Source organism: Gadus macrocephalus, chromosome 3, assembly GCF_031168955.1.
Source record: "Gadus macrocephalus chromosome 3, ASM3116895v1".
In the NCBI taxonomy this organism is placed as follows: domain Eukaryota; kingdom Metazoa; phylum Chordata; class Actinopteri; order Gadiformes; family Gadidae; genus Gadus; species Gadus macrocephalus.
In genome coordinates this window covers 5594702-5612554 of record NC_082384.1, presented here as the reverse complement: position 1 = coordinate 5612554, position 17853 = coordinate 5594702, and the positions used below count along the sequence as shown (strand labels likewise).

General features: G+C 42.5%; 1 protein-coding gene across 2 annotated transcripts in view; it reads left to right on the top strand.

Annotated features, from left to right (window-relative positions):
* Positions 1–17853, top strand: part of dctd (dCMP deaminase) — a 32029-nt gene that overhangs the window by 10061 nt on the left and 4115 nt on the right. For both annotated transcript variants that reach the window (XM_060046794.1, XM_060046795.1), the window contains exon 2: positions 17325–17421. In XM_060046794.1, the coding sequence (XP_059902777.1) occupies positions 17325–17421 (97 nt within the window). The remainder of the gene's footprint in view (positions 1–17324; positions 17422–17853) is intronic.

Here is a 17853-nt window from a genome sequence, read left to right as displayed (position 1 = left end):
AGGCTTTTGAGTCTCTCCCAGTAATTCATGTCTTGGCATTGTGCAAGTCTAGCAGTGAAGGTTCGTTGAAGGGCCTCGATCTTCTGGGTGAGACCAACCTTTGCCGGGTGCCACAATGGGCAGCAGTACTCAACTGCGCTCCTGACCATGCTCTTGTAGAGTGTCATCATTGTGGTTGTATCTCTGCATTTGAATACATTAAACACCCAGGCAGACATTCTTTTAGCCTTCTTTATCATGGCATTGATCTGTATTTCCCACTTGAGATCAGCTGATACGATTACACCCAGATCTTTGACAGAGTCAGATGGACGGAGTGTGATGCCACTTGATGTGTCGTACCAGAACTGCTCCTTGTAGAAGGGGAGTTCTTTGAAGGCGTTGTTTCTGTCGCAACTGTGGTAGAGGTACTCGAACTTGTCCTCGTGCAGCTGCATGTTGTTCCGCTCTGACCACTTTATTACAGCGTAGAGGTCTTCTTGCAACTTTGAGCAGTCATGAGATGTGTCAATTTTAGATGATAGCCTGGTGTCGTCAGCAAAGCATCTGACTGTGGAGTGGTTGACACAATCTCCAATATCGTTGATAAACAATATGAATAGGATGGGGCCAAGGACTGTACCCTGGGGAACACCACTGATAATCGCCGCTATAAAGGAGTGGATACCATTCACGACAACTGATTGTGTTCTGTCTGAGAGGAACGATGATATCCAGGCAATCATTTTTGGGTGGATCCCATATCTTTCCAGCTTCTTGATGAGCAGTGGGTGGTCCACCTTATCAAACGCTTTGGCGAAGTCTAGATGGATCACGTCGGTGTCTTTCTCATCTTGGAGGCCCGTCAGGATGTCATCCAGGTGTTCGAGAAGTTCTGAGAGGCAGCTGTGTCTAGGGATGTCCCGATCCAGCTTTTTGCACTTCCGATCCGATACCGATATTGTAGCTTTTAGCATAGGCCGATACCGGCCGATCCAAGCATGTATTAAAGATTAAAGATATTTACTTATTTTGTAGTACTACTCATGTTGAAAAGGGTTTTACTCTTAAGAACAACTAGCCAACTTAATTAGGTTAGTTTGAATAATCCACAATAGATGGTAATGAGAAGCTGACCTGTTTATTCAGGGTTAAATAAACACAAAATAGACAAAATAATAAATAGTCAAATTACCACACACACACACACTGAATTGGCATCAGTGCTCTGTTCTTGAACAACAAGAGTGTAAACAATATTTTAAACAATATAACATTATATATAAAAGCAACACACACAAAACCTGATTAGAAAATAGTCAAATTACCACACACACACTGAATTGCCATCAGTGCTCTGCTCTTGAACAACAAGAGTGTAAACCAAGGCTTAAAAAGCCAACACTCGGTGTGCGCTAGGTGTGCTGAACAACGCGGACCGGATTTGGGGGGAAAAGCTGAAAAAAACTGGAATGGATTTCCTACATTGGTGCGCTCGAAAACACGGACCGGAGTTTTGAAAACAAACTGGATCGGGAGTCCGGATCGGGATTTTCCCGTGCAGGCCGATCCGATATGCATTTTTTTGCTAATATCGGCGGCCGATCCGATCCAAATATCGGATCGGGACATCCCTAGCTGTGTCCCTTGCGAAAACCGTGCTGTGTCTTTGAAACAAGGTTGTTTCTCTCCAGGTAGTTGACTAGCTGCTTCCGGAGAATTTGTTCAAACAGTTTCACAATGTGGGAGGTTAGGGACACTGGGCGGTAGTTCTGAGCCAGGAACTTGCTGCCCTTTTTGTGTATCGGGGTTACTATGGACTCCTTGTAGTAACTGGGGACTTGACTCTTGGTAAATGAGCAGATAAGGCAGATAGGTTCTGCCTTAACTGGGGACTTGACTCTTGGTAAATTCCCAGATGAGGTAGATAGGTTCTGCCACAGTCAGCTTACATTCCTTGAGTACCCTAATAGGAATTTCATCTGGGCCGCTGGCGGCATTCGGGTTGACCTCATCAATAGCTTCGATGACATCTTCTTTGGTGAAGGTCATGTCATCGTCGGACAGGGCTGCAGTTGCGGGGCTCAAGCTTGGGTCCTCCTTAGCTGGGTTGTTGGGGTCGCTGAACACTGACATGTACTGCTCCTGCAGCAAGTCAGCTATGCCCTTCTTGTCTTGTACCGGCTTGTTGTCCTTGTCTTTGAGTAGCTTGATGTCAGTGCTACGCTTGAGAAACTGCTTTGCATAAGTGTAAAAATATTTGGGATTTTTCTTCACTTTCTTTACAGCTTCTTGTTCCTTGAGCTCTAGCTCTCCGTGGATTGTGTCCCGCATCTGGATATGGAGCAGAGCTAGCTCAGTCTTGAGATTCTCCTCGACTCTGGGGCAGTGAGGCTGGCTCTGTACAGTTGTCAGTTGAGTTTTCTCTTCTTTCTGCTGATGTTGCGGCAGGAACGCGATCCGGTAGTATGTTGGAGACATACTTGGAAAAGCGTTAGCCGAAAGAGTTCTGGGAAGTCGTTTTCGTCGTGGCAGGATGCTTTTAGGGACACCCAGTCCATGTCCGAAAGGTTCTGGTTAATCGCTTCCCAGTCTGCTTTCTCCAGGTTAAGAGATCTGAACTCTTTGGTGGTGAGGATAGGCTGGTAGGCTGGGTCAGCTGTGAGGGAAATCTTCACTATCCTATGATCTGAGAGTGGGGTGTCAAGATCGTTTCGTTGTTGGTGATGAAGAGGTCAAGGATGTTTGTCGACCTTGTGTCTTCAATCACGGGCTGGTCCATGAAGTGGGAGTCCATAAGGTCAAGAAGCTCTTCTGCTGCATCTATGGTTGCTTGCGGGGAGACACTTTTTATCATTGACTTCGACCAGTCGATGTTGGGCAGGTTGAAATCACCCATCAACATGACATCATATCCATCCTCCACTGCTGCTGCGTAGTCTTTGACGAATTTGAAGAGGTCTTTAGTGTTGCAGGGTAGGGATGGGCGATATGAAATACATATTGCGATATACATTGCAGCTATTGCGATAACGATATATATCACGATATATACTGTAAATCATAATAGAACCATTTCAGAACAGGTTACATAGACTCTAAGGAAAGCCAAACTGCTAAATGTATAAAACAAAAGAAGAAAGAAACTTAGTATGTCGTTTTGAGAACATTTATTGTGCACACATACAATTTTGAAATGAACATGAAATTAGTGCAATACATTTTTGGAATAAAGAATACACTTCCAGTATAAGGCACATATATGTCAACTAAAGAACATGTTTACCTTCAAGTATAAAAGTTTCTTAACAGTAGTGCCATAAAAAGTGCAAAAAAGTGCAAAATTCCGCTGCTGAATTTTCTCCGCCACTGCAATAAAAATCCTTCTCCTAATTATTATTATTTTTTTTATACGTAGCTCCTTTTAGAAAATGTACAGCGCGTAACGTCAATTGCGCAGCACGCGGCACATCGTCACGTGACCAACATCAAAGAAGAAAAATACACAGCGAGTGTGGCAGTTGTTTGCAGTAGGCTACCCTACACGGTTGCAAAGTTACATTGATTCTAGCAGTAGCGAGTGAAGCGGAAGATCGAAGAAAGAAGGAAAGAGAGAGACAGACAGAGAGAGAGAGAGACAGACAGAGAGAGAGAGAAAGTAAGTTGCTAAAATGTGTCGCTACATGACCACCAGTGTTAAAAACCCTCTGAGCCCAATCATTTTATTGTATCTATAAACCGCAACCTCCGTGCCGTTTTTCCTCTAGTATTGTGTGTGTGTGTAGGCCTATGTGTGTGTGTGCGTGTTGTCGCTCTTTTTGGGATCACTCATAGCCTTTACAGGAGCTTATATCCAGTCAGGAATTTATAGCCTAGATATTTTCGGGAACTTTGAAAAATGAATCCATACTGTTAGATCCGATGTTGTTCTTTATTGCCATATAAAATCAGTTTTCATCGCGTATTTTAGTTAGGGATTTATGCTAATCGCCTGTAAGCATGTGGTCATTAGCATAAATGCAGGGAAAAAACCTAAGGACTTCTTAAAAGATCATGAATAGTTTCTATTATGTATAACTTATATTTATTTTATAATTTTCTCATCACTTTTTGACTCCCAAGACTAAGAAGTGTTTTAAGCAATAACAAGCTTATCATCGCTCTCTTGTCCTCTTCCCCTGACTCTCACTGTCTCACAAAGGAGCTGAGCTCACCTGAGGTCTATTTGTAGTGCTAAGGCTCACACTGATTGGTATTCAATTAGCTTCATTTTTTATTTTTCATGTGTGTGAGTCTGTGTTCTTTTCAAATTTTAGTTGGGTTTATAATTTAAAAAGATGTGTTTTGCCCATTGTTGCAGGAGATTTCATTTTTGAACAAAGTGTCTTATGTAAAAAACAGTTATGCTTTGGGCATAGCAACCATGTTTAGTGTTTAAGCATTAGGCAAAAATCTGTAAATAAATTGTGCAAATTACGTTGTGGCATTTTTTGTTTAAATATTACTATACAAAAATATAAAAATCTGTAAATGAAGACACAAAAGGCAAAGTTACAACACCAATAATCCCATCTACAGTAATACACAGGACTGTTTGAATAGGATTTAAGTGCATATTCTCCTCTCAAAGTGCACCAGATTCATGCGTTCCAATGTAAAAGGGTACAAAAAAATTCCGGCTGGGGGGGCATGCCCCCGGACCCCCCTAGAGGGATCGGGGACCACACCACCGCTGCTGAAAAAAATCCTGCGGGAAACACTGGCTCATCTTTTTGTTGCGAGCCTTTTCCGCGCGCCGGCTGCAGCCTATAGGCATTATATGTCGGCCTTTTTCCCCCCTTTTTTTCAAAACAGTTATACAGTTTAATGCCCACTTTTAGCCTACTGCCTTTGTTTGATTATTGTTGTCCGATAAGTTGGCTACTTATTGTAATTGGAATAGGCTACAGATTTAGTCTTGTTGAATAGTTTCCAAACCTTTAAGAGCGCCTGTAGGCGCATTGTTCGGACTTTACGAGCGCTGCATAGGCCTATAACCTATAATGCCTGTATTTATTATTTTAAAACTGTTAAACAGTTGTAGGTCTTCAAGTTAACTGTATTGTATTAATGTTGGCCCATACATTATTGTTGGAATAAAGATTTCATTGATAAAACGTGCTGCATTTTGTATTTTCTACCAACGGGAATTTCAATATAGCCTATAGAAAAAAGTTAATGATTGATGGATAATTGATCGATAACTCTAGCGGTGCTCGATCAAGGAAATTTCTTCAAATGCCCATCCCTAGTTGTTACAGGTCTAAAGATTATTCGCCAGGAACACAAGCTTGTCCACAGTCTCTGGCTTCAACAGAGACCGATGGCATGTAACTATGTTACCACCAATGCTAAATGCCCTTTCAGAAGGAGCACTTGTGGCCGGGATACAGAGATATTTCTGGGCTAGTCTTGCCAACCTTGGAAAATTAGTTTGGTACAGCCGCCACCAGTCCAGTGGGTTAGTCTCTCCATCAACCTGCATTGTCTGCAGGTAACTTTTTAGCTCCACTTCGATGGCCTTTCTGTCAGCGAGAGCGGCTGTGCCATCGGAGGCCTTTTTGAAAAAGCTTCCCAGGCTCAGTTTCACCCTCTTGGCTTGCCTCTCAACAGGTACATCAGCAGCTTCAGCACCGTCAGCTGCAACTTCTGTGTTTGTGTGTGGCTCTGTGACCATTGGAGCTTGCACCTCCAACAGTGACTGAATTTCTGCCACCGCTCTGGTCTTCATGAACTCCTGGCGGGCATCAGCTATATATGTATCTTTGAACCGTGGGTCGACCAAGGAGGCCATATCCAGAAGGTCAACCGTTTCTGGGTCCGAGTACTTCTCGTTTAGGTACAGGATGACTTTTTTAATGTCCTTGGTCAGCTCAGTGTCATCTTCAGCTGCAGCAAGAACAGTGTTATTAAAAAGATGGAGAACAGGTTTGATTTAGGACACACTGACTGACTGAATACTGTTCCCCAGACAGCGCGTCTGTGAATTGCAGCAGTGGGCCGCTCACAGATTCCAAGACATCTGTATCTTGCCAAGTGGGTACCAGGTGCCTGGTTTTCCTGTTTGCCCTCAGTACCTGTGATAGGGCCTTCTCTTGTTCAAGCACCCTCTGGATCATCATCTGGCGTGAACCCCACCTTGTTGGTGTTTCTGTGATGAGTCGATGTAAGGGAAGATTGTGCTCTGCCTGGGCTTTCTTCAACTCTTTTCTTCTATCAAAGCTGCAAACTTGTCGCTTTTCGGCGACAATCGCCGTTTTCTTGGTCAATTCGGTCATTCACGTGAATCGTGTAGAACCGGAGAGTTTTGTTTTTTGGGGGGGGGGGGGGGGGTCCAGAATTGCGAACAATTATTGGATCATTCTTATAATTGACATTTCTCTGGGCCAATCGGAATCTCAGCACTTGCTTCAGAATCTTTCTTATAATTGACATTTCCCAATCGGAATCTTGAAGCACACAGCGCCAACTGAGCTCGCCATTGGATGAGGCGGTTGCGTGGCTACCGCGCATGCATGCGGCCAAACAACGCAAGAGAGCTTGCGAAACACTCGTCTAGAGGGGTGTTCCACGAACGGAGGTTTAACAAACACTGAGTTAACGCTGAACTCTAGGTTGATTTAACCAGTGCCGACTAACCCAGAGTTTTCGGTTCCACAGTGCACAACACAGGGTTGTGCGCATCACCGCCAAACCTAAAAAGACGTGATGTATGGATCATGGAAACCCTGATCGAAATGGCGAAACGGGCCGCTTATTTCAATGAAATGGAACTTCAGGTTCTCCTGGGGAGCTATGACGAGGAGAAGGACATTATCACAAGAAAAGGGAACGCTAAAGCCTCTGCAACCCGGAGAACCAAAGCCTGGCAGCGGATCGCTGACCGCGTAAATGCGTTAGTTACACGTCAAAAGCATGATCGTTAATATTTGAGCCATGAATATATAAATATCCCAGTTAAGCATTCTTAAAGATCCTACCACATAACCCCTTTCTTCTAAAAAAAATATGTACTCCGATGGCTTCCAAGCGGTCAGCGGATGAAGTATAAAAATGAAGTATAAAAAACATACAAACTGGTAAGCTTTTCCCACCATCGTATTGGTATAAATTTAAATAAGCATTTTTTTTAAGCCAATCGTGAAAAGGCCGACAGTCGGTAGACTGGATCTGGCCCTCAAATTGTCTTGACCCCGGTGGAGGAGCTGTTAATAAACATAAATTCAGGGCGCCCTGGCATGGAGGGGGTACCTGGGGGTACCTACCTCCTCAGAGAGTCAGGGGCCATACCCCACTGGTTGAATGTAGGTTTTTGTGTTTTCTTGTATTTTAGATTTTTTTTGCCTTCGAAGTAACACATGCAAACCATGTGCTTGCCACAGCGCATATTCCAAGTGTTTCTTTTTTTGGTAACTGGGTAGAAAACCTAAAAGTGACAATTCATCAACTTCACAGAATAATAATTGTTTTTTGTCTCTCCAATAATAAGTACAAATAATAATAATAAAAAAATTGTGACAGTTGTAAATAAAATATTTTTTATAAGCCTCAAGGATGTTTTGACATTGATTTTTGATAAAGTATGCTGAGTTTTGTTAAGTCACGCTCAGACTAGTGTTATTTGTATATTACAATAAAAAAAAAATCCCCCGTGACACTGTCACCTTTTTTCCTCTGAGGAGTTTGCAGGTCTGTTCTATTCCAAGAGTGTGAAAAGGAACTCACAATCTTCTTGCACAAGGCTACCACGCGGTCGATTGGGGGGTCTTTCACGCTTTTTTCTGTTGACAAATTTGTAAGATATTAGTTAATTTAATCTATAATCTACACACACACACACACACACACACACACACACACACACACACACGCGCGCGCACGATCACTCGATTAGGATTGAATGAACATTACTTGCACAAATGCAACATTAAAATAGCATTGGCTATATACAACTGAACAGAGGCATAATCTACATCTCTCAACGCAAATGCAACATTACTATTAGAGCTATAACTTTTGAGAAAAATTGCGGCTCTTTTTTTATTCATGATGTTAGCTGCGGTGGAGAACACGCGCTATTTGCGGACTATTTCTCTGCTGATCATCACTACGAATGGTAATTGTAAAAAGACACACCGTGTGAATATATTTTTTCGTTTTGGCAATTAGCCTTGTAATAAGCGGGATAATATATAGAACGTCGCCGGTTTTTATCGAAAATAATACCCTTCAGGGCGAAGCGCACCTCCGCTGCGCGTCGGGGTCCGGTTCGCCCTGTCGGTGCTTATTTTCCCGATAATGACCGGCGTTCTGTACAACATTATCCCCTACATATATCATATAAGTCAAGACAAACATAACAGCGCGAGAGACATAAGAACGTACGCTCACCACTTTTGTAAATGCCATATATAGGCCTACAGTAGCCTACATTAAGATTGCATGATAGGAATAGATCTATTCCGATTAGAAATATAATCGGATCAGAAGGGTCCATTTAAATTTTGCTATCTCATGTTAAAATATTATATTATGGACAAAATGTTTTAACCTACCGATGGCAAGGTGCAACCTGTGTCCGAAGCATTGCAGCCTGCTCCAATCATTCAGAGACGCGGCCTTGACCACCTTCGATCCATTATCTGTAGTGATGCACACTTGGCGTTCTTCTTTAAAACCCCATGACTCAAGCACTCCCTTGAGTCCTTGTGCTATCTCCTCGGCAGTATGTTCAGAGGGGAAGTACGACGTCTGCAAACACCGGCTGCCAAGATTCCAATCGTCCGTTATATAGTGAATGGTCAGGCTGAGGTAAGGCTCCATGGTACGGCTCGACCACAGGTCTGTTGTAGTGGCATTTCAAGTCACACAGCTCTTTTTCAACCTTTTCGTGGAGCTCGGCATACAATTTTGGCATCTCTGTTTCTGTAAAGTATTTGCGGCTAGGCACCTCGTATCGTGGATCAATAGCTCTGATCATGGCGTTAAAGCCGCGCCTCTCTACCGCTTGAAAGGGGACCATGTCCTTTCACAAGTAAACAATTATGGCCCTTGTAATTTCCATCCATCGCGGGCTCTTCCTATTGTAAGGTGTTCCCTTTGAAAATGATTGTTGGATGGAGGACTGGATCGGTTCCTGTTTTTTCTTTCCTGCGTTCTTCAGACTTGAGCTTGGGGTTGGCTGCATTGCCTGGCTCTCATGGTATTCAACGATATGTTTTGTTTTGAGGTGGTAAAACAGGTTAGTCGTGTTACCGCTCTTAGCCAGAATTGTTGCCCCACACACTCAACAGAGTATAGCTTGCTTCTGCTCGTCGGTCCGCTTAAATCCGAAACGATTCCAAATGATGGAAGTTGCACCTTTCTTTTTCACCAGCTCCTCCGTTTTGCTTTCAGCCATATTTACTTGCAGCTCATTCGCGGGTCGCGGATGATGCATGCAGCTGGTCGCAGCTCGTGGCTCTTTTTAAATTTTGCGGGTCGCGGACGATGCGTTGCAGACGGTTGCAGCTCGTGGCAATTTATATTTCGCGGGTCATGGATAGATCGCGTCAAACATGCAATATCGCGATAGAGCAATATAACTAAGATCTCTATCGTAGGCCATTTTTTGTCGTTTATATCGTATATCGTTTATATCGAGCATTCCTATTGCAGGGTAGTGCGCTTGGAGGGCGATAGACGAGGATAATTGCCGTCTTGGAGGTTTCGCAAGAGCAGGCAACTGCTTGGCAGACTTTGTCGCCGTGTACTTCGATATTGCTGGTGACCAGTTGATCAGAGATGTATGAGTAGGACACCACCTCCTTTTCGGGAGGAACGATCACCTCTGATAATATCATACCCTGGTAGGTGAATCTGGGCATCAGTGATGTAGGACTTGAGCCAAGTTTCAGTGAGTGCAAGTATTGGGAAGCTACAATTGATGTCCTGATCGAGAAGGTTGTAGAGGTAGGGAAGCTTCCATTTGGTGTTGCTGCTTGCACTAGGGTTCATACACTGAATATTTAGCAGTATTGCTGTGGGCAGCTTTGGGGGTAGCTCTGAGGGTATCTCAGTACATGCTGGTTGAAGAGGGGCTTGGGTAGCGTTGCGGGGACTGGCGATAGTCTGGAGAGGCTGCTCTTGAGTTCTGCAATCTCTTTCCTGAAGTATTCTTGCATGGATGTCACCAGTCCCATGATCTGTAAAAAATTAGCATTGTTGTCAATGCTGGAGGAGCTTACAGTTCTGTTCTCCTCGGGTCCGAGTTCAGCGGCCCTGCTTGCAGCTCTCGGTCGCGGCCAGGCGTTGTTGTCCCCAGCTGCTCTATTTTCAGCCGGGTTGCTTCGACCTCTGCTGGGGTACGACGGGGGTTGGGTCTCTCTGGAGCTCGGTCTTTTAGGCCTGTCAGGACCTCGAGCCGTTCCTTTCAGATGCGTGAAGGTACCATCTTCCACTGGGCAGTGTTTGTCTTGCAGGGAGTTTCTGCAAAGCCTGGGATGGAAAAACTCACACCTTTTTCCCTTTGTTCATCCGAATCTTGAGTTCGTTCCGTGTCCACTGTATTTGTGGCACAGCTTTGGGTGTCGTAATGGGCAGGAAACTCCTGCAACTAGCTCTTTCCCATCCTTGCCATGGGGACAATTTCTAGTTTTGTAGCGTGGGCAGACTTTGGTGCTGTCGCCTTTTGTCTGCTCTGTTTGTTCTTCAGCTCCTCTGTCAATATTTGACAGTCTTTGTTGAAGATCATCCTCGTTGAGAGGCGAAGGCTGGGTGTTGTGCTTTGGAGAGTTAGCAGCACTTGCGGTGTTGGATACGTTGTTGGAAACGTTGTTGGACACACTGACGGTCCGGGTTCGCTTGGGTGGCTTTACCGGGTTTATTTTAGCCTTGCACCCATGACACAGCCAGACAAACCCTGATGGGAGGTTTGTTATGGTGTCGGGAACATCTAGTTTCTCACGAATCTGGGTACAGTTGTGGGAACCCCGGAAACAGGAGAAACAAAGAATAGTTGGTTTTTCCTCTGAGTCGAAGGCGATGGCGTAGTCAGCCTCGCATTCGCCACAGTGTTGGGGGAACAGGGCCTCAATAGCAAGAATCACTCCATCAGCCAACGCTGCCTTACTTGAAAAATTGGCGGTGTCATTTCCGTTCCTCAGCTGGACGCCAAGAAAGTCTGTACAGCATTCCAGGGAGGGAAGGCTGAACTTGGCTGCAGACATCTTTGTAAGATTTCTAGAGTGTGCTACCCTCAGGCTAGGGATGCAAACAATTAATCGATTATCGATTAATTGTCGATAAGAGATTACTCGATTAATATAAATTACTTGCAATTAATCGCATTTTTAACCCGTAATTCCCCAACCGTCCACGTGAGGGCGCGCTTGACGCCAGACGTACTTGACGCACACGCGGGAACACAAGCGGGAACACAAGCGAAGCAGGACAAGACAAACGAAAAGCGGGACACTGACACGATGAAGAGGGCAAAACGGAGTGCTGTATGGAGCCACTTTAAGTTGGTTAATGACGACAAAGATGCCAAATGCACAATATGTGGAAGTATTTTAAAGTACAACTACAACAATTACAATTACAACAACAATTACCACCTAAATGTGTCACATTCAGAAGGAAATTCAGCTTCTCAGAAGAATTGCCGCTTATCAATTAATCGTTCATCGATCGATAAGATGAAACAACTATCGATTAATGATTTACTCGATAATTTGCATCCCTACCTCAGGCTGTATGCGCTGATAACAGTCTTTGAAATTACATCAGCAACAGTCAGTAGTTTCCCATTGATGACATCAATAGCTTTGGGATCAGCAACAGCCATATTGAAACAATGCATTCTGTTGTGTTTGATTTCATGCGAGTCAGGCTCAATAAAGGGGTCATTGCCCGTTGTCGATCACGGCCCTTGAACGTATCACGGAACGCGGAAATGACTTCCGACCGCACACAAACCAAATTAAACAGCAAATTCAACAAATTCAAGGTTGTTGTCGCACTGTTTTTGGTTGTCGAGTGTCGATCCAGTAGGCAGATTAACAGGTGTTTCTCCTATTTCACTCGATCCATCGCGTAAAGTGAGCTTTTGGAGACGTCTCACCAGCAGTGTGACGACTCGTCGACCGATCCCGACTCTGTGCTAATGAAAAGAGCATAGATGCACGCCAGCGAAATTCCTTTAGGTCGGGTTGGAGTCCCGACGTGGGTACCAGAGAGACTGTTGATCTGATCTTAAATACATTGCACTTTCTATTTACTCATTTCTTTGCATATGTTTTCTTTTACTTATCTATTATTTTATTTTATTGCATGACAATGTTTATATGTGAAGCACTTTGAGTCTGCCTTGTGTATGAAAAGTGCTATAAATAAAGTTGCCTTGCCTTATAGCCAACCGGTATTTGCAAAAAAGAAACACTGAAGTGAAAGTTCTGTCACAAAACGATTGATACGTTCTTAAGTTTCCGAGGCATCTGGATCACACCAGATGCCTCTACGAATTCTCTTTTGCATAGGAAATATCCTTTTCTAACGAGATGACCCGGAAGCACTTGGAGGAAAGGTGGTTCGAATTCTAAAAATGCTTAGGAAAGGAGCCTCGATGCATCCTTTAATCCTCCTTTAGCATAGGATATTCCTGAGCAACCTTTACGAAAGAAAAGGAGATAGTGGTATCTAGGGCTGCAACAACGAATCGTTAAAATCGATAAAAATCGATTATTAAATGCGTTGGCAACGAATTTAGTCGTTGATTCGTTGTGTCACGCGATTAATAAGTTACTCATAGGCGCAGCACTGTTTACAGCCAGCCACCGACAGGTTGGTTCATGGTTCATGCACGCCCACAGCAAGCTTTAGTGTGAGCGACCACAGCTTGTATTTTGGTCATATCTTAAAACTGACTGTAGGCCTACATAAAAGTGTTGTACCTTCACTGTCTTTGGGTTAAAAAAACTCCTTCAACTCAGTATCCGTCTAGTCCAACCGAAACTCTGTCAGCTGCTGCTGCTGCAGACGTTGTGCAGACGGGCTCGGAGTTGGCACCGCGTGCATCAACAGTCATTCAAAGCAGCGGTAGTAATCACACAACCGGACGGTGTAGAAAGTCCCGTCAGTTAAAAATAGTAATGCAGTTTTTAAATCCATGTTAAAATCGGCAGGATATAGAGCTAGTAAGCTTAAAAAACAAACTGACCAATGGTCACAAACGGTGTCAAATGTGATGTGTTCAGGTCGGCTCAGTAATATGATTGATGTGTTCAAATGCAACAGAAAAAAAAAATAATTGAGATTTTGGTGAAAGCTTGTTTTCCCACTAATATAAAATAGATAGTAAAGATAGAATTATGACCTGTTTAATGGCCTATCTTGAACTATCATCATCTTATCAGCAATTAAAGTTCTATTTCAAGGAGTCTCGAAAATGGTATCAATAGGTTTGACTGGTTAACCATGGATATCCCTTATATACATAGAAAAGTATATCATACATTGTATGTTTTTTTTTGTGTTATCCCAGTTATGTTTTTTTAATTTTTTTATTATTTAATATTACTTATATTAAATAATAATAGTTCCGGGACGTTGGAGCAATAACCTGTTGTTTTTACACTTCAGTCTGCACTGTGAATTTGAAGTAATGTTCAGTTTTTTAATAAAGATGCGGCAATTCCAAATGTTTCTTTTTTATCAGATTCATCGATTAATCGAAAAAATAATCGACAGATTAATCGATTATTAAAATAATTGTTAGTTGCAGCCCTAGTGGTATCCCATAGTCCTTTACGGCGGCAATATTTAAAGAAACAAAATTTTCTGACTCATTGACTTCCATGTTAAAAAAAAGTGAAAAAAGCTGAATAGTTGAAAGAATTGAAAAACGCTGATATATATCCATCATGCTGTTACCTTTTGATAGTTGAATGGTTTCTGTAGCTGAAAGTATGGTGGATGAGTTGAAGACCAAAAAACGGGAGGAAGAATAAGAAAAACTAGAAATTGCATTTCCTGCAGAAAACGCGTGTGAATGCTGACGGCTGAATGAAAAGCGCAAAGCATTGCTGAAAATTAAGAAATGTAAAATTTATTGAACTGAATAACTTGAAAGTAGTAGAAGCTGAAGTAGTAGTAGTAGAAGCTGAAGTAGTAGAAGCTGAAGTAGTAGTAGTAGTAGTAGAAGCTGAATTAGTAGTAGAGGCTGAAGTAGTAGTAGTGGCTGAAGTAGTAGTAGTGGCTGAAGTAGTAGTAGTGGCTGAAGTAGTGGCTGAAGTAGTAGTAGTGGCTGAAGTAGTAGTAGTGGCTGAAGTTGTAGTAGTAGCTGAAGTTGTAGTAGTAGTAGTAGCAGTTGAAGTAGCAGTTGAAGTAGCAGTTGAAGTAGTAGTTGAAGTAGTAGTAGTAGTAGTAGTAGCTGAAGAAGTAGTAGTAGCTGAAGTTGTAGTAACAATTTTAGTAGTTGTATTGGTAGTAGTAGTATTGGTAGTAGTAGTCAGGAGAAATGTTGAATAGCTTTAATCAAGTGAGAGATTTGAATAGAGTTCAAAATGTTAAAATCGAATTGGAATAAAGCTGTGTGTGTGTGTGTGTGTGTGTGTGTCTTAAGAGATTGGCGTAGCCATTGCGTGTGTGTGTCTTTAAGAAAATGGCGGAGCTATTGCGTGTGTTTGTATGCCTGAACGTCCTCACGTCTGGCGTCAACGGAAATCAATGAGATCAACTGAAAACTATGCCGGTTTGAAACTAAAACTGTGATTCTGAAAAAAGTATAAATGCTATAAAAAATTTGTTTCGGTAGTATTGAAGATTAGGGGTGGGTATTGCCAAAGAAGTCACGATTCGATTCGTATCACGATTCACATGCCACGATGCGATTCTATCACGATGCATCGCGATACTTGAATTATTGCGATGCATTGCGATGCATTGCGAATTTTCACTGAACACTGTTAAAAAAAAATTAAGCCATTACCAGTGGCTGACTGGCTGTGTATGATCTGGATATGATCTGGATAGTGTGTTCAATTGATAACTCAAAGCAACTCAATTCATACATAGCTGTATTTATTGAAACGACTATTACTGGATACACTGACAAGAAGTGCTAAGGATCTATAAAACTTAAAATAACAAAATAAGGATAATCAGTGCCGTTTACATGGCCTCAGTGGTCCTTTAAACCAATGAAAACATTCAAACATTTCCCCTTTTGGAAGTAGCTGCCATTATAACAACAATATCATTTCATAAACATAAGAGGACAAACTGATGTCACAAAAAGTGAATAGGCTTTATAAAACGATATAAAAAAAAATAAAAAAAAATTAAATTAATAAATTAATAATCGATTCTTGGCGTCAACAATCGATGCAGTAGATCGTGAAAATTAGAATCGCGATGCATCGTCATGACGATTATTTGGCACACCCCTATTGAAGATACACATGTGTAGATTTGTTTAATGGTTTGAACGATGGTAAACGGTTGAACATTTATCACGTCTTAAACAGTTGAAGTACCAGAGGAAAGTCCCATTGACTCCCATGTTAAAAAAAAGAGTAACGCATGATAATCACTTTATTTGGTGGTGGATAATGATTTGCAGAAGGCTGCCTGATGAAGTTGTAACCCAGGTTACTAGGCCTTATCAGAAGACCAGTTTCAGTTAATTGATTAGATCAATAAATTAATAAGATAGATAAGATAAATAGATAAATAAATAGGGTTTGTTTTAAAATAATCGTCCATAATATGAATAGGATTTATGATTGAAATCCTAAATATGTCAATAAAAAGATTAATATACTTAAGGTTATTTATATCTGTTTAAAAATAACCCGGGCAGCTGCACCGGTTGCACCGTCGATATTTACGCCATTGATTAATAATATCTTGACCATTAAATAAATGCCTTAAATAAATGCCGAATCTGTATCTCTCATAAAGAATATCGTCAGACAATGCCAAGGGATCGGTTCTGTCCCGAAAAACCCTCTGTCTCCGGAGAGACGCCTGTACGATAAGCGCGTCGAGGTCCATGGGAACACCCACAAATGGTGACGCCATTATCGGAGGAGGGGCTAGGAAGCTGCGCACGCCGATATAAGTAGCCGATCTCCGGGTAGACTCGCTGAAAAGCTGCTCCCGACCAGGTTTGGTTGCGAGCGTAAGTCACCATGGTGATACAGCGACGCTTAAAGAGATCGACTTTCATGGTACAGCTAACCCAGGCTTTCAGCTCAACATACCTCGCTAACCCTCTAATCGAGCTTCGTAGTACAGGCCCCTGGATTGGGCTTCGCGAGTTTGTTTCCCGGCGTTTCTATTGTTACCGGTCTTGCGTGTTCCAACGGTTTATTAGGTGTCTAATAAATCGCTGTCTAATCAATACTTCATTCACTGCCTCTTCCGTGGTTATTACAATATTATGAATAGACTGCTCTGTAAAAAAATAAATAATAATAATTATACCAGATACATTTTCAGTTGCACCGGTGCGCCCAAACAAAATATTTGGTCGCACTACCCCGAATTCTAGGCGCATGTGCGCCCAAATAAGGCGCATGTGCGCCCAAATAAGGCGCACTCTGGAGCCCTGGGGTGAGTTTATATGATTCATGATGACCATGGTTTATGTCATGGATGTCATGGCTAAGTATCTGGGGAACGATCACATCGGTGACTTAATTGATGGGTTTCACCCCCTAGCCACTTTCATCAGGGACATTTGGGGTCCTTTGAATTTTACATGCAGTAAAAAGCCGTTATGATTATCTAGCCAGGCATAACAGTTGCAGGTGACAACATCCAAGCTATTAAAGCTATTTCACATCTCTCAACTGTGTGCCAAATTGCTTACAGAATGTCCCCTTGCTTTACCTTTAGTGATTTAATGAAACTGGGGAAATCACATTTTTGCTAAAGTCCCTGGGAAGAAAGTCTCACATATCAAACTAGTAATACATATTTGAATAAAAAAGCCTGCCAAGAGCAGGAGTTGTGTGCAACCATAAATATCTTACTAATGCGTTGAATGGGTAGGGTACACAGACGTATTGTGATCAATGCTAAGGCCGGTGTAATTTACTCCTCAATGATATACTGGTATATATTGGTGCATATTCTGGTAGCTCAATTCATAATCATCAGAAAAGGGTTTCCGTTATCATTACTTTGTGCAACAAGCATTAAGTTTCACAAACTTGGGTAAAAATATTGGCTGGCTATTCTGTCCTTTGTTTAAAGTGTGATTGACACTCTGCTCCTACATCTGTCTCTCATTCTTACTCTCCTCTTACGTCTTCTCCCAGTGCAACTACAAAGAGGGAGGACTACTTGGAATGGCCAGAGTATTTTATGGCCGTCGCATTCCTGTCGGCTCAGAGAAGCAAGGACCCTAGCTCTCAGGTAGATTGATATTTATTTGAATAAATAATTATTGTTTACCTCATACCGGACATTTGTTTGGAGGACTGTCAACGTGTGTGTGTGTGTGTGTGTGTGTGTGTGTGTGTGTGTGTGTGTGTGTGTGTGTGTGTGTGTGTGTGTGTGTGTGTGTGTGTGTGTGTGTGTGTGTGTGTGTGTGTGTGTGTGTGTGTGTCCCCTCGATTTTTTTTGTAGCAGTGGTGCTGTGAGTTGGTAACTGAGCAATGCTAGGGTGGTCTGGGGGTATGCCCCCCCCCCCACCCGGAAGAACATTTGGAAAAATAACCCTTTAAAGGTCCCATGGCATGCTACTTTATGGATGCTTTAATATCGATATTAGTGGGCCCCTAACACAGTATTTGAAGATGTTCCCGAAATTCAGCCGGCGCCGTGCTCCGGCGGGAGACAATCACG